This window comes from Nipponia nippon, unplaced genomic scaffold, assembly GCF_047370975.1.
Source record: "Nipponia nippon isolate SJK-2023a ecotype South Korea unplaced genomic scaffold, ASM4737097v1 scaffold_3, whole genome shotgun sequence".
NCBI lineage: Eukaryota > Metazoa > Chordata > Aves > Pelecaniformes > Threskiornithidae > Nipponia > Nipponia nippon.
The window spans coordinates 28,027,589-28,049,822 of NW_028262347.1; the positions used below are offsets into that span (position 1 = coordinate 28,027,589).

Below are 22,234 nucleotides of genomic sequence, written 5' to 3' on the forward strand. Positions count from 1 at the left end.
TCATTAGCAAAAATCTGCTATTTCCAGTTAAATGTCTTGAAAATGCATATACAGTAATAATGTTTCATGTGATAATTCTAAATTTTAATTATTTGCACTGAAAATGGTAAAATCTCCTTTTGAGACAAACCAGAAACGTATCAAACCATTTTTCTCTTCAATAGTACAGTTCCCTGTTTTCAAGGCTTCTGCTGGGAACTTAGCAAATGCTTTAAATAATTTGTCACCTTTGTAATTTATTTCTTCCTTACTCTGAACAAGAGACTCAGACTCACTAGTGTTTAAATCCTAAAGCTTTTAAGACATACTAGTTTTGTGGCACTGTTAAGATTTCTTGTGATGCTGCTTGCTAAAACTTATCTCCATTTCATTAAGAACAAATTGGATACGACTTCAATCATAATTGAGTGGAAACTGAGGTATAATATCCATACTGTGCATAAAATTATAACGAAAAATATATTTTTGTCACCTTAATATCCTTTAGCTAATAGCAGAAAGAATGAGTATTAAATCAGCAGTGCTGCATATTAATCTCTATTAGGCAACACTGTTTTAATGTTAAAATATGAACTAAAAAACCCCTAGAGTCTGCTCCCATTAGTACCTTGTTATCCTGATAATTTATGTTTCACAAAGGTTTTCAATTTCAAAATGACAGACTTTGAAAAACTGAGGGAATGAATTAACAATGTGAACTGACTGAAACACTCAGGAACTTAAGTGAGGAAGAGGACTAGACTTTCTTTAAATCAAAAATACTAAAAATAACACACAATCTGCATTTCACGCATGGGGATACTTGTCAGAAAGGAGATTCAGCCTTGTACTGAACAGCCACCTAAACAGAAGCTGGCTAGTGAGAAGCAGGTCACGTGCGATGAATGAAAGTACTGATCTACAAGAAAAGCAGGATCTTGGAGGTCTGGAAATGCAGAGGTTATGGAGCAACTGCCACAACTTACAGTAAGGAAGATTTTGCAAAGGAAGTCAAATCAAAGAACAGCAAGGTCTTAAGTATAAACAGAAAAAGAACAAGCAAAAAGGTAGAAAATGAAGACTTAGCCTCAGTTTCATGGCAGTGCAAAGTGTGGAGACAACAGAAGGATGAACATTAGGAGCACATACAGAAGTGGAGGCCACTGCAGCCAATGATCTCTGTCCCTGAACAGTGAATGAACCAGTCCCAGAGATGGCCAGACTAGCGTAACTGACTTAAAACAAAAAGATCCCCACTCAGAATCAAGGAATCCAGTGATGAGAGAAGTAAATGCAATGCCGTCCATTTAAAGAGGAAGGCAACAAAATGTGTTAATATGGAATCATTAGTACGCAAACTATTAAAAAAGATTTTGATGGAAAGAATTGTCAAAAGCATGGAGGTAAGTGAGGAAAATGGAACAGGCTCCCAAGAATTACTCATGACAGGCTAAACTGCTATTTTTGCTTGGCAAGGCAGCTCATTTTTTAGACAGCAAGGACAGAATACTCTAACTGGGCTTCAGTAAAACATTCAGAAAGATTCACTCAGAACAGGACTGGAATAGAGAGCTAAACAGGCAACCAGGCAGAAGAGAAATATCAATGGTTGTGTTGGTGCAAGAACCATTGGGATGGAAGAAAGTAAACAGAGTTCCACAAAAGCAGTCCTGGAACCAAATTTCATTTAATATTTTCATTTTATAGCTTGGTACAAAAATAGAAGATCAGCTAATAATACAAAGGGACTCATCTCACCCAAATCTTGTTGTCTAAATATCAGGCTTTTACTGGAAAATAGTTGCTCCTTTCATAGTCAATGCAGAAACAGGCACCTCGGAGGGAAAGTCTGTCTAGAGATGTCTAAGATAGTTCCTTCTTTCCACTGCCTGTAGAGGAAGTCTAGATGATTTTATTAAACAAACAGCCTAACTTTCAGATAGCTAAGCCATGCTATTTGGTGGTTGGCACAACAGATATAGCTCACAGAGAAAATATTCAACTCCTGCAGTGCACGAGAATGAACTTTCTACAATTCATGTGTAGATATGGGAGAGGTTTTGGGTTTATCTTGATCAGACCTGGTGTTCAGCTGTACCTAATGAATAGGCTCCCTACATTAACACACACCAGTCTTCTGCTTTCCAGTGGAGGCTGCTTACTTTCAAAGGGCAATACTGGTCCAAAGGTTTGTGGGGTGAGGTTCAGAGGCAGATCTCCAAGGGCCAAAAAGCATCTGCCTCTAGTTTGCCTTTACAATGAACTCGCAGACTGCAATACTGAGTATCAGGTGATGAAATCATAAAATACATTAGCCTTTAGTAGCCCCTGGGCAAGATTCTTACTGCTGAGATACATATCTATAGAGGGGATTAGGGAATTAGAACATAAATCCCTTTTCTTACTTTGTAGTTCTCAGCAATTCTTCATCTCTGAGCTCTGCATCCTCAGAACTTAATGACAGGGTGCTACATAAAGAATTAGTAATGCAACTTATATGAAGCACCCCACGAACTCCAAAAATACGTTCCTTTGTATAGCATGCCAAAAACATTCTTACATGTAATCATCAAAACAAATAAAACATGCTGTTTTGAACTACAAGATCTTTAATGGCTATTTTGTAAATAATAATCTGTCTTTATGTATGGTTCTGTCCTGCAGCGTAGCATTTGGTGGTGTCTGCTACTGCAATCCACCATGTAATTGTTGCTCACATAAAGGACTCACTTCAGCTAAAATTTCAAGTTGCACGGTCCAGAGTAGAAGACATTGAATGTGAAATACTAACCAAAAAAACCTGTGCATACTATCACCTCCTTTCCCTTCCCATTGTTCGCTCCCCCTTCCACAACATCACTCATTAATCTAACACAGAAATCAGGAGTTGGGTCCTCAGCAGCGTTAAAGCTACAACAATGCTTTCTCCATACTCACTTTTGGCACATGTGGATTAAATTCTACTGCTCTGTGAATAGCTTCTACTGCATTCATCTCTGCAGTACTCAGCCCTCGCCTTGAGGCAGCCTCTGGAGAAAATCTACAAAAGAAAGAAACAAACACATTAGGTCAGAAATGCCAGTAAGAAAAAGCCAAAAAAGGAATCTAGAACATGGGCCCATCTAACCAAACTGAGTCAATTTCCTATGCTCTCCAAACTTCTATAGCAAGTGGAAACTCTGAGTGATCTATTACATCAAGGCCAATGAAAATCCCAGCAGAAGTGGAAAGCATGTTTGCATCTAATCGTGGCAGAAAGTCAGTTCAAACAGTCCTTTCTCTGTCACTAATCTAAATTTGCTCTAGGTACCTTGCTAAGGGGCATATTCAAGGCTGAAGTTGCAGAAAAAAGAAAAGAAAAAAAAAACCAACAATGCCAAATTATTGTTGGAGGGTTTCTATTAAAAACAGGTTTGGGGAGGTTTTAGGGAGGTTCCCAACCCAATGCCCCTGGGTCAGGTTGGGATGGAAGCACGATGCAGCAGCAGTAGCGGGTGGTCTACTGGCCGCAGCACCATTGAGGGTAGCATGCCCAAACTGTGGGCAAATCATCTGCCCCAGTGAATGAAAAACCAGACCATGCAATCTCTTTCTCACCTCACACCCCACGGCTAACTCCAGAGCTGTACTTGGCAGGCAGACACCACAGGGAAAGCTGTGACAACCTTAGCCCTGCCCTCCCAAGCTGGAGTCGCTGTGTAGGGAGGAAAGATGTTGCAGTAGGTACTGGCGATCTACAGGATAAAAAGAATGAAAGAAAATTACTTAGATCTTGCTGTGTACATACACTTTAAAAGCAAAAACTGTCAGGATGTCAGTCAAGAAAATGGCTTTCCACTCTACTTGCTTTCCAACTTTAGGGAGGCATTCGACCCTCAGGTGCACAGACACAACTCTGCCTGGGATTTGTGTGAAGGCATCTGAGAGCAGAATCGGGATTTGTGAGCTCCATCTCACAAGGAGCTGAGCACCCTTTCAGAGTGGGCTAGTGCTCTCAAGTCCACAGGCATCAAGTAGATGTGCTCAGCACCTTGGAAGGTTGAGACCCAAGAGAAAACCATAACAGGAATGAGCAGACATTTGTGTCTCTAAAAATATGAACGTCATCTACCTCTCGGAATCCCTGACATAGTAATGCTAAATCCACTTGCCACTATTAAAGTAGATGAGCAGTCTTTTGACAGCACTTGTAAAATGACATTGCTACCAGTGCATCCACATTTATTTATTACCTTTTTGTGGTCAGGTTTATACAAAGTTGAGGAGGTTGAGCCACACAACACCTTTTAGTTGCATCTTCATTATACTATCTAGGAAGCCAAAGCTCACCCAGACAGTATACGTAAAACTGAAACAGGAATTGAATTTATGCTATTTCTCTTCTTTTCTTCTTCTGGAATATTTGAAGTGCAATGTTTGATCACTGCAAATTTTTCGTATATATAAAGTCATTGTATGAATTTACTGCAGGACTGAATTCTCCTGCTAATCCAGCAGATTGTTAGGGTGTGGGCTCAGCTAAGAGAAATCTTGAGTTAAATCAGGAATTTTGCTGGACAGTGGTTCTTATGCACTTACTTGTCAGAGACAGCTCTGGCTTTGAGCAATGCAGCTGTGTAACATATTGTTGCTGATTTTGGTAAGCTTATATCTGTTGAAAAGAAAGGGAAAAAAAGTAAACATCTGAAAATTTAGAAGTCTGCATAAAGAAAAGTGTTTGATTGATACTTCAGAGTAGGCATGGCATACACAAAATTATTACGTGAATTTGGAATACTTTCTGATCTTGGGACTTGTACTCCCATGTCACATGGATTTTTAAATTTCCACCCAATATACAGGCTTTAAAACCTGTGTTAATGACCACTGGAACTGCTATTTAAGCAGCAACTGGGTTCATTAGAGAACTAATTCAAAGAGTGACATGACAGAGACATAATGGAAGAATTCATTACTTCATACATAAATGTATAGGTAACCTGGAATACATGAATTTTTCCATAGCTCACAAAATATCTAAGTAATAGCTGAGGGCTATCTTATTCACTCCTCTTGTTTTCACTCAGGAGCAGTTGCCTAATATCAGTATGTGGCAGCTATACAAGTTAAGACAACAATTTAAGTAATAATGGATTTGACTTGCAAGCAAACAACCATTAGATTTATTGCAGTTAAAGATCAACAGTAAAATAAGGTGTTTTGCCTCTTACAGAAATCTTGCACCAACATATTCACCAGACAGTCTCTGGCCACTTTATGCTGTTCCAGAGACACAAAGGAGCCATAAACCTGGCTTAACCCATTAGTTCAACTTAATTTATGTTCTCTACCAGGAGACTGGCACAAAGCATCCAAAAGGTAGAGAGAAATGTTGCTTAACAGACTTGAGTTACAGATTTGTTCCCACTGTTACAGAGAATTGATTTCCACACTAGTAATCTACCCAGCAGATACATATTACATAGTGACTGAAATATTCCAGCGTTAAAAAGTTAAAGATTACAGCTAAAAGAAAAAAAAAAAAAAAGGAACAACCCCCACTAAAGGCTGGATGCTGCAAACGCTTCTGGACACTGCAGTATTACAGCTTCCTATAGTAAATAGCAAATACACATTGTAGTAAACACAAGGCTCTGGAGTAGGCCCACTGCAAAAGTGAAGAGCAGCTAATCTGACTATTGTTATAAGAAACTGTCCCTTAGCTTGTCATTAAAGTTGATTAGAAAGATGAAATTACCACAGAGCTTGGTAACTTTAGGGTTAAGAGAAACTTGTGATTTACTGAACCCCAGTGCCTTGCAAGACAGGGCTCCAAACAGGAATTAAAGAGGACAAGAAAGTCATACCTCAGTAGTCACCATCCTTCACTTATTAACTATGAAGCAAAACATTGTTCTGTTAGAAAGAAAACATTGCCAGAATGACTGAGGCACTTTGAAAATGCTACATGTTAAACCCTTTCTATTGTCTTTATATGCACTCGCACTTCAAGTATGAGATGTAAAGATCTTGTTGGAGGCTCCCCTATAATATATTCCAACTATAATTTCAATGGAATATGTAATTGTAGTGACTAAAGTAATTAAAATCAACAGCATGCAAAACAGTCTGGGTGACAGATATGTTAATTACTCCACTAATAGAAGCTAGCTACAGACACCTGAGCACATCTTCAATGACAGGAGGAGAAAATATTTATAAGCACCTTCAATAACCCTGCTTATACCAGGTTTTCCTTAACATTAGGAGTTAAAAGTTATTTCCCATAAACTGAAATGACCTTTTTCAGAACATACTGGTCTCTGCTTTTCAGTATAAACCTTATTCATCAAATCATAGATGGAGTGAAAGGTAGAGAAATAGAAAAGAAAAGAAAAAATACAAGAAAACCAACGATGTGCTGTCATTTATAAGGTTTTCAATTGGTCAATAGAATATCTTATTTTCCCCTTACCTGTAAGTGTTCCTCTGGGCCATCAAGCCACCATTACGGCACGGGAAATATTTTCCCCTGCATCAGTTCAAACCTAGTAATGTTGGTTCACGATCTGACCTTTACAAAATTCTGCATGAATGACACAGAACAAAAGGTCTATACCTCTAAGTCCCTGGAAATAATTTTCCCAGGCAAAAGGCAAACACCACAGATAGATAAAGAAAGGACCAAGAAGAGAATGTTTGCCCAGACTTCTTTGAATAATGCAGCGAGAGCACCACTTCACTTGCCTATCTGTTTGAAGGAGCTGAAAATTAGGAGAAATCAAGAGGTCTGGAGTATATAACTGACGTAGCAGAGGAAAAACAGTTGTTATGCCGATGAAAGCTGCTGGCTCAATTTCATCAAAGAACGCAGGTATGCCAGCAAAAAACAGAATGACAGCAAGAAAATGGCAATTCAGTCATTAATACACAAACCATGAGGTTAAACAATGAGACCATTCAACACACAAAACCCCTCTAACCACATGTATGAAGGCTAGTTTCAGTATCAGATCATTAATACTTGAACGGAGAATGTTCAGTGGAAGTTGCGTGGACCAAGTTGTGAGGATTATTACAATTCTTGGCTAAGAGATTAAGATATCCTACAGTAGGAACTGAGATTGATACAGGGTTAAATACACTAAAACAAAACATTGTATCACAAAACAATATCTTCTAGTAGGTAGTAGTAAGTGCTCCTGAACTGGAAACATCTGTGCATCTAGATTGCAACGAACTGCTGGCATCTGTAAGAAAGGGAAATGTGCTGAGGTGAGGTAAGGCTCACGTAGGCCACCTGAATCATTCCTTCAGAAGAAATGGGATTTCTCAAGGACTGCTGTGTTCAAATCTGATCACTCATGGTCAAGAACAACAAAATCAAACAGAAAGACTGGATTGTTTTTGTAACAATCCAAATGAAATAAAGTCTGAGAGAAGATACAGCTGTTCCCTATGCATACGGACAAGAAACACCAGGAAAGGAGAAGGGCTGCTTAGGTACCAGATAATGTTGGCACAAGAATAAACAGTTCAGAATTAAATTTAGGCTGGAGATTAAAAGCAAGTTTCCAAGAAGTGAATTTTTGAGGCAGATTTCTAGGTAGAATAGTGGGGCAAACAAAATAGCTAATTCTAGGATGGAGCTTGCTCAGCTCATGGAAGGGGTAATATCATGTAGTGAATGCAACAGTGGGGGACCTGACTCACCCAGGAGGCCTCTTCCAGTACTATGCTCCTAATGAGCATGCAGCAATTATTTGAGGATAATATCTACAGTCCCTTGGCAATGGAAGAAATACATAAAAATGTTCATTTTTATGTTGCCGTGGAGATAGCCCTCAGTATGTCCATGCCTACTTCCCTCCAGAAGCGTTTTGCTTTTTGTTTGCTCCATATTAGACTGTAAGTATTTGATTCTGCTATATCCTGGTCTGATCACTACAATACTTCCAAATCCTCATATAATTTAGGCTTCATCTCCAGAACTGGACCCTTGTATTTTAGAGAAAAGCATAAAACAATTATGTCTGGTTACAACTTGAATTTAGCAAGGGAATAAAGTATAAACTAGCCCTAGGAGATACATCCTCTGTCAGGAACCAAAGTGAGGTTTTTCATAAATGACTGTGTCCAGCTCTGTGAGCCATCTGGCAAAATATCTTCACATGCACTGTTTCCCACCCTCCTGTGATCACTTGTGGAGCTCCCACAATGTGCTGAAAGATGTGACTGCTATTCTGTTGTCAAAACCATCAGGACATTTTTGCCTAATAAGAACTGATGTGTCAACCTAAAAAAGGCTCTCCTTCTTCCTTATTGCTTGTATCTTTAAACAGAATACAAAATAGTCTAGACTTCATTTATGAGCATTTTCTTTCCATTAGCCCCAGACAACAATGGGGAGAGTTGGGAAAATGAATTCTTACTGGTCATTTGCTTCAGAAGCAGTTGCTTGTGATGGTGAACTAATGAAAAGATGTTACGGATAGAGACTTGCAACCATAATATCACTACTACTCTGATTCAAGATATCTAGCATATGCCATATATCATCTAAATACATCATGGGATCTATTGCTTTTATAAAATAGCAACTAAACCAAGAAATGATGAATCTGGATACGGACTGGTGCAATATCCCCTATCCAAGTCATCAGAAGGCCCTAAATGTGAAGAGACAGGCATGCTGCAATTGCTTTAGTCATTAATAAATGTAAAATCTAAGTCACTGATCAGAAATTATTCCCTGTTTTGACCCCAAAGCATATGTTATTCCTCAGTCAATAATACAGATCCCTATGGGCTTAATTTCAGATAGTTGAATAGTCTTATCAACACTAATAGGACTTAAATATTTGCTGAAATAAGCTGTAGATCGGGGGCCATAATTTGCACAGTAAGATCCTTCCAGTCAAACTGCTAGTTCTTCCTATAGCACTGGAGACAGACTACATTAAGCTGCTGGAATCATTCACGTATTTCCAAATACGTAACTGAAAGTGTATCAACAAACTGGAAGAAGTTATGTGAAGAGGTAAACAAAAAAATGGTGGAATACAGGATGTGTATTGTGCTATGGCTCGGGGGTGAACCCCAGCTCTGATTTTCTCTCCCTCAGCCTGTCTGTAGACTCTAGCGTTTAAGTGACAGGCCAACACTTGCCCTGTCAGCACAGAACTCCCCCAGTTCTCTGCACCTGCAGGCTAGATTGTCAGCTTTTGCACAGGTGGTAGGAAAAATTGCTTATGGGAAAGATTGAAAGGGCTCTAGCAAATAAATATGTGCAGGCTGGATCAGTGATGACAGAGGAGAGATGCAGTCATCTATAAAGACACAAACATTAAGGAAGAAAGTGAGTTAAGCTGATACAAATGGTTAAAAGCAGGAGTAATGGGATGGAATTCAATAAAGGAAAGTATGAACTGAACATCAGGGGAAAAACACTTTGTCAAAAAGATCTAATATCCTGTAGTATTATCTCCCATGAGAATAGTCATTGCATTTTTCCACAAAACATGGTAGAAAACATGCTGGAGGGAGCAAAACTATGAACACAATGATCTAACACTTACTTTGTGCTTGCAAAACAAAGCAGTTTCGATTCTCTGTACTTTTGACATTCTTCCTCAGTGGTAGGAAACACCCCAGTCAAACACAAACACATAGCCACTGTGTACGTTAAGGCCTGGATTTTGGTCCCCTGATAGGATGGGAAAAACACCTCAGGACAAAAAAGAAGTGTTTGTTTTGCCATGACCACAACTAAAACTTAAACTGTTCAGTTATAGAAAGATTTTGAGGGTCACTGCTGGTTGTAAACACTTCATATATAATTCTTGCCGAGACGAATATCTGAGTGACCAGGCAGGTGTCAGCCCCTTTTGATTTGACCAAGTTCAATCCTAAATGCATATCAAGGGGAAGGAATCATTTCTCCTACAAGAGATTAGAATGAGCAAGATCGGTACGATTAGTTTATAATTAGTTTAGATTTTTTGTGCTTTTGCACAAACAGGAGAAACAAAAAACCCCACAGAATCATATGGCAAAAAAAGAGACCAGATGGTATGAACAGACAGAGGGACCTCGCTGAAGTGACAAGTGATTTTGACATGGCAGAAAGAAACCAGTTCTTAGAAGGAGAAGCTGAAAAAGATGTAATGGGAAAAAAGACAAACTATTCTCTTGATACTGCTGTTACACAAACTGGAGGCTTTACCTGATTTGCATCTCTTGGAGAAGGTAGACTGGGCTTTGGTATGACCTTAACTGAAGGGAACTTTCTCTTAAGGTCTCTCTTTCAAAGAAACAAAAGGATTACAAAATAGTGTACATGAGGTAATGGTTGCTTCCATACTGCCGCTACATGTTTAACTCAGAAGAAAACCCTTTCTTGCACTTAGAACATCTACCCAGTTAGCTCCACCAGGTAGAACATCTTCTCAAAAACACCAAACGTAATCATGGCAAGTAATGAAACTGATAGAGTGGAGCTGTGATCTCAAATATATACATATACACAAAACCCATGAAGACCACAGCTAATATAACTGAAGACTCCATGCATTTGGTTCATCAATCTGCAACTCTCTACAAAAGGAATGCCTTCAAGTGCAATGTAAATAGAATTTACCCATTTCATAAGTCCATAAGGACAAGAAGAAATTGGACAGAGGGGGACTGGAGAAAGGAGAGTAGCCCTGAGTAGGCTACATTTTAGAGAACTAATTTCTCTACATTAGCTGTTTGTATTTCACTAAGTTGAAAGTATTCCAAGACAAAGAAGACTCTGTTTCTAAAGTGTTTCTTCAAAGGTCTGCATTTTGATTTCACACTAATTTGAAGTAGGATTCTTTGAAGTAAGCCGTTACCAAACAAACAAGTGTCATAGCCTAGAGCAGAATGAGACCTTTTGTATTTAAAAACCACTTTCTTCCTATGTATCCTTTGGTCTAAATTGTCTTCTCAAGTGTACTCTGAAATTGGGACTCTGTCTACACAGTGACATGGTCTTTCTCCTTCTTTGCAAGGGGGTAAGTGAAAGGGGAATCTGTACACGGTGTTCCTCCTGCAAACCAGAAGGCGTATAGTCTCACTGGAAAACACTGTCATTTAAAAAAAGGAAAGCAAGGACAGGTTTAGGGAGTAACCACTGCATCACTATGACTAAATACATAGGCATCCATTCTTTTTAAATCTGACTTTCAATTGCCAGAAAGGTCTGAGTGTTCACACAATGTCCAGGTTACCAGATAATAACAATCAAAGCAACTGGCTGTGCAGGGAAGTTAATAAATCATTTGCTCTAAGCATCACAACAAGCAGACCTACTCCACTGGAAAACAATCTGTTTAAAAAGCAAGGAAAGAGGAGCAGAGGAACTTTATCTACTATGAATATCAGAAGCTCATTCCAGTCTCTTTAGCAGTCATAACTATTTCTCCTGTAAATAACATGGATATGTGTTAAATCAGAGCTAAAAATCCTTTTCGAATTCAACAGTATTTAGGTCATCTGCACTCTATTGACAGGCACTGAACTCTGAAACCATAATGATGTAGCTCAGCAACAGTGCATGCCTTTCCACTAATGAGGCCCTTTTTCCATGAATAATGAGTATGGACATCAGCTCTGTTGCCAGGTACATAATATAAACACAATTTAACACATGGCTTTTGGTAAAGCAGTGTGTCTGCTTGCACAGGCTGAGGTTTCGCATAATGTGATCCAACTTTTTAGCCCAGGGTGGGGGCAGACTGCTCAAGGAAATAATTTGTTCATATGTTATCAAAATACAATAAATCAGGTTTGGTCTTAGTCAGAAAAAGGCAGTGGAGTGGGACCAACAGAAACTGCAGATAGGAAAGTATAAATGAGTTCATTGTTTTATATTCCAATAAATCTTACAACACATGAAGCTGATGAGTTCTAAAATGAGCTGAGACTCCCTGAGACGGGTCTTCTGAGACTCATGAACTGTAAGGGTTATACTGGTTAAGCCTGTGTTTGCTGAGTCCTTGTGCATACCTAGTGTACACACACACCTTTGTTGATATATGGCAAAGCATGAGTTGAAACTGCATGGGTTCAAACAGACAAAGTAAGAAGAGTTTTGTTTTGAAAAGCCTCATTTGTTACATTTACAACCTCAGTTTTGACTCTGTCAGATGCTTTTGAGAGAACAAAACGCACCTTTGAGTTTCATCAGCTTCCATGACACAATGCGCCATCATGGTATTGTTTAAAACTAGGGATCAGTGCTTTAATATGCAAAAGTAGAGCTGGCACATGAGTTTAGTCTGATATTTAGGAGGGCATGGTTTAATTCCCTCTTCTGTCACAGTTCTGCTATCTCCCAGGGCTATTATCTCACAACTACATTAAAGACTACAAGGTGCCAATGTCCTGTGGTGCCTGGGGCATAAAAATGGGCATTTCTATTTACTTGCTTCTTAATGTGCCAAAATAAAGTCCATGGGGATCTACATCTGTGTCACAGGAATTACTGAAATACACAGAGCTACAAGAAAGACTCTGCTGTTACCACTTTAACTGCAGATTTTTTCAACCAGACTAAGCACAACCAAGCTCTCTCCCAGAGCCATTACTGCTACTGAATGGCCGTACTCAAGGGCCTGGGTGACATTTTGATCTCTGCTTAGAATGACCTGACTCCAGAAAGAGCTGAAAACATTCCAGGCTGGACTGATAGCAGTGACTATCACTAATGTTGCCTGTAATCAGCTGCTTATTTATCTTTCGATAAATAACCTCAGCTCTGCCACTGTCTACTGCAGGGCTCTCAGATTTGGCAGGATGATCATGTTAGTATCAAGCCAATGGTCTATTGCTAGCCTCATTAAAATTTATCTTAATTGCCTAAGTTATAAGATGTTAGAAGAAAGCAGTTAGCACATACTCAGTGGAAGCTTCTGCAATTTTTTCGGTTATACCCTCCAAAGATTGTTTGCTCATCAAGTACACACATCTCAGTACTCCACTAAACTTATGCATCATCCTCTTGCCACTGTTCCATGTGATGATATGGGGCCAAGTACTGGGGCTGACAGCGAGAAGCTTCTGTCTGCATGCGCTTACTGTTCTGCTTTTTGGCATCCAGGCAATGCAGCAGAGAATGTCAAATGAAGAGGAGGCAGAAGCCTCAGAGAAAAGGGTAGATGGAAAAGATGTCTGGTAAGACAGGAGTTGGAAAGTGGGAGAGGAGATGTATCATGACCATCACTGCCCTGAAGAGAAGACTGGTATAGGTAGTTAGGAGAGGCAGAAGAATGGAATTGGGAATGAACAGTACTGGCTGAACGAGGAGCCTCTGGTAGGAACTGGGAGCAACAGAAAGCTGAAACTGACCATGCAAAAGAGAAGCAGAAGACAATTCAGTAGACAAATGGGACAGCAGATCAACTAAGGGCAGGCTGGAAAAGATGGTAATTCCTTCAAAGAATCAAAGAAAAAGAGTGGCCAAACCACTGTGAATATAGGCTGCAGAGCCCATATTGGTAGCCATTTATACAACAGTACCTCAAATGATGTCCATCTACCTTTTCAAAAACTTTGGAAGTTACAAGCCTTAAAATCTCTGTTCAAAGAACACCAGAAAGGCTGTAAGAGCTAGTAATTAAGAATATTTTAAAGGCTACAAGATCAATCTAGAGAAAGAGTTAAAAAACATCAAAATTAAGGCTACCTGTTTCACTTAATTCAGCTATTTGATTCATGCATGTTATGATTTCATTTTTAGTTATATGATTACCTAATATTCCTTTCATAAACTCCCTTGCCATACTCCAGTGCATAGAATGAGACTTTTCTGAGGATGACTGAGGACTGTGTAGTAACACAACAGGAAACTGATGGCTGTAGGATTCCTGATTCACTCGTTGCAGAACTTGGAATGTGGATATTGAGTAAGCCAGGGACTGCAGGAAGAGGATGAAGAGTGGCACTGTGAAGGTTGATGAACGCTGCTCAAGGGAATTGGATTGTATTCCTGTTTCTGTCACAAAGTTTCTACGCAATACAAGGAAAACCCATTTAACTTAAACTAAACAAAGTATGCCAGTTAGTGCTTCTTACTCTGTCCTTTCTCTGTTTGAGACCCTGGTGTCTGAATTCGAGTTCAAAGGGCTAGAGCTGAAGTCAGCAGGAGCTGTGATTTGAACATAAAAAGTGATGTAATGCTGCATAGACCAATCCTTGCTGAAAAATACTGAAAATTAACGCGAAAAGTTCACCTAGTCTTCTGAGCTTTCCAAGTTTTCCCCATAAGACATGAAGTCTGCTACTCACTAGCCTGCTGTGAAGTTAAATCAATTAATGTTTGTAAAGCACTTGCATGCTACTAAGTCAACATTCATAGGAAGTCCACAAGGGAACTGATAATCCTTTCCTCAGACAAGGTTTGAAAAGCATGCAATAAAAAGTCTGCAGAACCTAAACAGTCATTCTTTTAACATCAACAGAAAGCAAAGAAAGCACTGAAGAGCTGCTAGTAAGGAAGTTCCCTCACTCTGTACAATGAATTAAGCATGGGTTGGCAGAAAAAATGCACAATGTTTAATCTTTGGATTAAGGACTGTATAAGGGGATCTATGAAGCTTGTGCCAGTCACCTTAATTATAGTTTCCTAAATTTTAAGAGTTTGACTTAGAGACATTGCTTCTGTGTGTACCATATAGAGAAAACTTAAAGATATATGAACTTACCATCATACTTTGCTAGGACTGCCTGGACATCTGCATAGGCTTGCAGTTCCAACAAAGCCTCTAGCAGGTTTTCGTGGATGTTGAACATGCTGAGCAGAGGAAACTCCTTCATCAACTAAAATCAAGAACATACGAAAGGGTTAGATTATTAACACAGAAAAGGGTTTCTTGTTCAAAATGCATTGAAATAACCAACACCAAGTTAAAACCCCTCAGTTCCCCTTGTTCTTGGCTCTTTTCCAGAGTTCACTATTATCTCAGAAATTTCTGAGCTCTTAATGGACACTGGGTCAGGTTTCTGGACAAGACCTGCTTTGCATAGAATGTAATTAGTCAAAATCCAAGAACACAGCTGCCTGAATACGTAACTCTCCTTCAATTAACAGACTTCTTCAAAGTGAAGAAGAGTTATCTTATTGTACTGGAAAAGAATCTTCAACAATGTAGCCCCTGCGTATCAGTAGTAAGTAATCCAGCACCTCTCTGGTATATTAGTAGAAAAAACAGAAAATACATTGAAAAAAATCAGAATAAAAACAAATGAGAGAAGCTTACATATATGCAACTATATTATCAAGTATGTGATATTACAATTTGTAATTGTGGATACTTTAGAACACAATCGCAATTGCAGCCAATATAAAAAAAAAAAAAAGACACCAAAAAAAAAGAAAGGCAGCAACAATACGAAAGGTAAAGTTTATACAAATCTAACACTATAACTAAAGAATCCATCTTGTATGACAAACTTGATGAAATGTGTAGTTAAAATAATCTAATCCTTTTACATGTAAATGCCTTTACTTTATCAACTAGGCCTTTGAGGGATACCAGGGATTTGTTCTTAGACATCCTCAGTTTCAGTGTTTGCCTAGATTCAAATGACTGAAGCAGATATTCTATTGTATCTCCTTTTTGAAGCCACACTTATTAGAAGCATCCATGTTTTTTACTGCAGAATTGATTAAATAATATTTTTTTGTTGTCAGAGTGATTCACTAAAGAACTGAAGTGTTAAAAGATCCTTGCTTCCTTGTGTCCTCTTTATGGCTGTTATACCTTAACTACCTACATGATGTACACTCACCACAAAAAAGTCCCACACAGTGTAGAACTAGGGTAGCTGATATTACTGCTGTTCTTCAGGAACTTGCAGGGGAACACTATCGTCTACAATCTCTCTGAGATGGTTTATGAGAACAGAAATACTATAACAAGCCAAGTAAAGAAAATGATTCAAGGTCATCATTGCTCAATTTGAAAATAGTACGCTGGACCGGACCTGAAAACTCTGTCACTTAATAAACCCACCTTTGAAGATATAAATAGAGAAACTGATGAGAACCAGCAAATCTTAATCTCACAAACAGGTAACATAAACAAAAATAAGCCAGGACTGAAACAAGAGGGGTGGAGATTCACCAAGAACTTTAGAAAATGAGAAACAGGTAACGCACTAGAGCTTCTTCACTCTGTTAAGGAAAAGACCTTAACAGGTAAACAGAGATGCAACGCGCAGAGAATTTTTTCCTTGTGTTAATGGTCTGGCATAAGCTAATGGAAAAACTATTCTGACCTTAACAGATAAGTCTGTCTAAATTTGACTATCTGGATAGTACTGACCTTGCTGCAGTTTGAGAATTATTAAAATATCAAAGGCAAGGATGGCACTGTTTTGTTTGACTGATTATGTAAATTTCTGGTGAGAATCATGATCACTGAGACAGCAGCTGCAAGAGCTCACTGAATTTTTGATGCTAGTGGCATGAAGATGGCCATAAAGCTCCTAGTTTCAATGGTAGGAGCTGACCCTGTGAAAAAGAACACAAACAAAACTGCATAGTTTGTAGGCTTTTCTCCTTCTCCAGTTTTCCAAAAAAATGGACCACAGGCCTTGGTGCTCATCTAGGTAAGTGGAAGGATCTGACAATAAAAAAAAGTTTAAGTCATTGCCCATGAAGAAAAATAACTGCAGGTGAAAATTCACATAGTTGGATTCATCAGTTAAGGATCTAGCATAGAGACTACTCTTCACTCTTGTCCTTACTCACTGTTGCATTTTTAACAGAGGAAGCTACTATTTGGCAGGAAAAAGCATGACAGAATCTGGCCCTAGGTAAATAGTGATTTAAAGTTCAGAATGAACATATTGCAAAGAAACCCCTCCAAGGGATTAAGAAAGATTATCCCTGCTCATTGAGAATGAATAATGGCTGGCAGAATAACATTCCCTCCATCAGTGAAGAAAAGGGAAGAGCTGCAGCTAGTTATAGATGCATTGTGGCCAGTAAAAGCTCTTACTTTGGTTCTCCGTTTCTCACTGACATCACTCACTGATTATTTTTTTCTATTTTAATTAGGTTCTATCAGAGTGATAAACCTTGCCTAAGACAGCAGCAGAATAAAGGTCACTGTCTGGACTGCCAGGCCTCCAAACTGACAAGTGTTAATAGAGGTTTCATCTGGGCAAGGTCGAATGTTAAGAAGTCCAACCCAGTTATAATGAACTCAGTTGATACTGTAGCTACAAAAATAAAGCACCTCTAAGTAGCCACTCAGCTATTCGAGTATGAATGTGCACAAATGACAGCACGTTTGCTATTAAAAAAAAGAAGAGAGGACATGAACTCATTTCTCTGTCGTCTCAGGATGTATATAGTTTTCACTGCAAATACTTTTCAGTCACAGTAAAAATTTGGTTTTTGAGAAACTTCCCAGGAAGTAAAGCCACTTAGATGGAAGAATATTATGACAGGTCATCATTTAGGCCTCATAGTGAAAGCAAACACTGGGGAAGAAAAAAAAAAAGCCACAAAGGCTGCAACATAGGCCTGCTGGATGGTCAGGGCAGGCCAAATACTGCGTCATGCTGAGGAGCAACGGAGAGCGGCCCGTGAGCCTGCTCCCCTCTCCTCCCTAGCAGATGAGAGGGAGGCTGGCTCATACTCCACACAGAGATTTAAAGATGGGCATGTTATCCCTGAACATGAGATGAAGAACGCACCCTTGAGTTCCCCAGACCTGTACAGCATCGAGCTCTAATCTGGACTCTAGTTTAAGAGGCACAGACCTCCCTTTCCACCCAAAGATTTATTTTCTGTGAAGTTACAGACTAGCATTTGCCAAATTGTTGACTTACCAATTTTACTTCTCTTCACGTTTTTACTATAACCTGACAAATGTTTTGAGTTGCAAGCACTGCACTTAAAGAAAAGACAAAGGCTCCATTATCATCTTTCTCCACACCTTAATATCTCAAGAGACTGTCATCAAATTCAGCACTCAAGATTTCTCACCAAAGCCGCTACAGCTCTTTTACATAAACACTAGTTAGGACTAAGAGTTTCATTGTAAAATTCCAGTTAGTTGGTTTCTCAAGCAGTATAAAAGAGCTGTGCTCCACTGAGTGAAGCTTATTTTCATAGCATATGAAAACAGACACCACATGGCTATGAACATATTCCCTTACAATATAAGGATGTTCAAACAGCTATTGAACATATTATACCCAGTCTATGTTCACAAGGATTTTACTTTGAACTTTTATTGGTCAAAACACTTTCTAGTGATGAAAGTCAGACCTGGGGCTGGGTTAGCCCATATTCTGTTCTAACTGCTCTGCATGCTTGGGGGGAAATAGACACACATGTAGAAAGTGAAATTGCTTTTCATTGAAAGATTCATTAGGTATACTGCAAATATAAAGAAATGCTAGCTTTCGCAGATAATGAATAATTTTTAATTTTTTAGATAGATAATATTTTGGAAGTATAAGTTCACAGAAAAATTCTGGAAATAAGTCTGACACAATCAGATATCACTAGTCCTGGGAGGGCCGTATTTCCAGACTCACCCCAATCCATATTGCGGGGCGTAGGTTCAATGATTTTGTGACAGATATGAAAATGTGATGATCACAAAAAATGCTTTACAAGACAAGGAAATCCACATCTGATTTATTGGATGAGGAAGAAGTTTTATCTCCCAGAACAGTTTAATGAAGAGGACTCCTTTCCCTGAGAATATTTCAGTCATCAGCATTTTCTCATTTAGATCTAATTTTTGAAACGTTTTCAAGGAATGCAGCTTTAACTGTTGCATCCGTTATTCTCCCTGTGATGACATTAACATCATGCATCAATTAGCTGTGATACATCATTTGTGTAGAAAACAGCTCTAAGCTACAGTTTATGCCTACGACTAGACCATGGGACTCAAGGGAATACAGAGGTGGATAAATGAATGATCTTACATATAACCTGGTGTTGACACATTTATTCTCCATTTGCATTATGGCTGTATGCATGGTCACATATTTTACGGGCAGTGCATGCAACTATTCTTTGCTGCTTTTATCTTCTCAAACAAACAAAAACATTTTTAGATCAATGTATTCAATTGAATGCATTCATAAATATGGAAACTGAATTCAGCTTAAAATAAAGAAACAACAACAACAAGCAAACAAGAGAAATTCAATGTAAACAGTGAAACTGTTACAACCTTAATTCCTAGTGTATCTGTTCCCACAGTGGGTATCCAAAATGGTAAAATCGGTCTCCTAAAAGAGGAATGACTGAGGCTGCCATCTTCCAGGTGCAACTGCCACCACCAGTGAAGCATCAAGCACACAGTATGGATAACACTGTTATTTTCACGAGCACTTTGCATAAGCTGCTTTCTTGTATCTGACTTGTAAAGTGTAAGAACTGTTAACCGAACAAGGCAGAAAAGGCAGAACTCCACGCCATTTCTGAGTAGAAAAACAGAAACCTCCACTTCTGTGGGCTTCATTGTCTACAGCTGAGCTTTCATATGTCTAAGCTCTGACTGAAGCTTACCCTGGGCTTGAGGCATTTGCAACATGTCACTCCACGTTGACTCTCTGATGTCTAATAAGATACACTAATCCTTAAGTTTTCCTCCTGGCCAGCTCACCTGGCAAGGACAGAAGGGAAGAAACATTGTCAGCAGACTAAGGCTAGCACACAAAAAGGCTCTGTTAACAATGTCAGATGCTTAAAAATTAGGCCAACTCCTGGTCCTAAAAGTGCAACTCATTCCAGCGCGGTCTCATTGTGAGTGGGATTCACGTGATGTAAACAGTCTCATAGCTCTCAGAGTTGGAAAATGATCTGAAATACACTGGATCTACCTGAATTCAAGTTCTACTTAATTACAGCAAAAGTAGGATTCTGTCGTTTAATGCACTTCTCTGTGCACTATATTCCTTTTGGCAAATGATCACTGTTTTGTTTGGAAGCAGCTCCACAGTTACTCTTTTACAGCTCAGAGAGGATAGAAGCTAAGAAGCCAAATCTGCCAGATCCTGCTCTTTTGGAGCTTGGAAACGATTAGCAGTAGGATCCACATATTTTCATCCACGTGTGGAATTCAGGGAATTCGACATGTCATGTAATAGTTGAACTTCAGAGTGTCAGAAGAGAGACCCGGATCCAGTTTACGCTAACTGTGGGATGGCACAGGTATAAAATTTGCTGACATGCCATTTTTAATTTGGCAAATGCGAGTTTAGTCCTAGTGCCCCACAATATTCATAGATAATATGACTTCTCTTCAATGTAGGATTAACAATGAATCAATAAAGCCAAAAATATCTTACCAAGTATGCAAACTCTAAGGAAATATGTTAGAACATGCAATCTTTATGTTCTCTCTTAATTGGAGGATTAAAGCCTTCAGAGTATGACTTGAGTTCTTTAAGCAATATAATTAAGAAAATGCTGTTATTTGGACTGTGTTGTAAAAATGCACCTATTTCAGGAATAAAGAGAATTTTAAAGGCAGATGTGGCATGAAACCAGAAGAGCGCAATTTGTTCCAGATGTACATTTACTACTAAACAATCACATAATGTAAAAGTAGTAATAGTGATAAAATAATGTTTGTTACACCACAGATTAGTAACTTTATAAAGCATGAAAATAAAGTCATTACTCATAGCCCTCTTCAAAAACATTCCTTTATTTGCATTACCCCAAAGTACTTTTTGCAGAAACTCTGCCTTATTTTTAAAGTAGATTTTTAAATGAAATTAAAGTGAGGAAATGATCTAGTAGCTCAAAAATGGGCTAGGAGATTTCAGAGAGATGGAAAAGCAGAATTCAAGGACAATACAAAGCCCCTGAACATGGAGTGATGCAAGGGGGCAGACAAAAAGGAGTCCAAGTTACTAGGGCTCCTACCAAGACTATGTGACTATATTCTAAGACTACATTCTATCTTAATACAATCAAAATGCTGGAAACCCATAATCTATATGAGAAACATTATTATTGGGTTTAGGTAGTAGTCACCAAATTTCTAGGTTTTGAGGGTTTTGCACAGGATCACAGCCATGACAAAAAGTGAGGGGCCTGAGTCGCATGTAAGTAAAGGGAAGGGATAAACACCATCAGGGGAATCACAGGAGTCTCCATTTTGTTTAACAGCCCATTCAAATGAGGGATGTTCCAACCCACCCCTCCCACTTGCCAGTAACATGTGAATCTATGACAAAACAAACCACATTTTTAACATACAGACATATGGAAATGTTAAAATCAGGATTTATCGCTTGCTATCATTGCAGTGTTTGTGTGCCAGAAGAATTAAATGAAGATACTACTCTGTGGTAGAGATTCGTAAATGTCACCATTCACGACTGCAGCATTCTTCTAAAATTTATGAAATAACTCTTGGTCTCATTTAACCAAGAGTACTTTTCCTTCAAATCTTAATAAATGGTACTTTAAATAACTGCTACAGATGTTAATAAAGCTAGAATCCCACTCAAGGCAGAGCAGCCTGCTTAACCTGACCTGTGTAACACAAGCCAAAGAATCTGATTCCCTAATCCTTGCCTCAAGCACCAAAGTACTTGCGAGAGACAGACAGTAGCTGCAGATGCAAGTAGCTGCAGAAGTTGTGTTGTTAAGTTGCTAGGGATTATAACATCTTTATTAGCAATTAGTACTCTCTTTCTTTCACACAGCTTGATAATTCAAGGTGCAGAACACTATCCCGGCTATGTATTCCCATTGCCCGAGAGCAAATCAGCAATGCATATACGAACACAGAATTCCAGAGAATACTGAACAGAAAACCTAATTCAAAGCCAGCAAGAGAGGTTGCCAAGAAAGTATGCTAGATTTGCAGAACCATCATACCAACAAAAATCACTAATATGTTATTAAATATGTCATAAAAAACCCCAACCTACCCATATCATTAAAATGGTTTTAGTATGGTTTAGTAACCTTTTGAAGCCTTCAAGTGACATAACCTCTTAAACCATTTTAAATGCTCAGGGCAGCCTGACTGTTTAAATAACTTACCATGCGACCCATTGATAAGCACGCGGCACTCTAACAATACAAGCTGCTTAGGTACTGATAATTCCTTAGTGTCTCCTGTGGCATAAAATACACATTTAGAGACTGCAGGTGGGCACCAAGATGAACACACAAACACATTCAACTGAAATATCCTCAGCAAGATTCTCAGAGGTAGGTACATAAAAGTAGACTTCTAGGTCCTTTACTGTG

At 38.8% G+C, this 22,234-nt stretch overlaps 1 protein-coding gene across 6 annotated transcripts in view; it reads right to left on the reverse strand.

The window, feature by feature from the left end:
• The window catches only part of ST7 (suppression of tumorigenicity 7), a 155,804-nt gene that overhangs the window by 22,365 nt on the left and 111,205 nt on the right, over positions 1-22,234 (reverse strand). For all 6 annotated transcript variants that reach the window (XM_087764673.1, XM_087764674.1, XM_087764675.1 and 3 more), the window contains 3 exons: positions 14,688-14,802; positions 4,558-4,630; positions 2,917-3,019 (listed from right to left, as the gene is read on the reverse strand). In XM_087764673.1, coding sequence (XP_087620799.1) covers positions 2,917-3,019; positions 4,558-4,630; positions 14,688-14,802 — 291 coding nt within the window. The remainder of the gene's footprint in view (positions 1-2,916; positions 3,020-4,557; positions 4,631-14,687; positions 14,803-22,234) is intronic.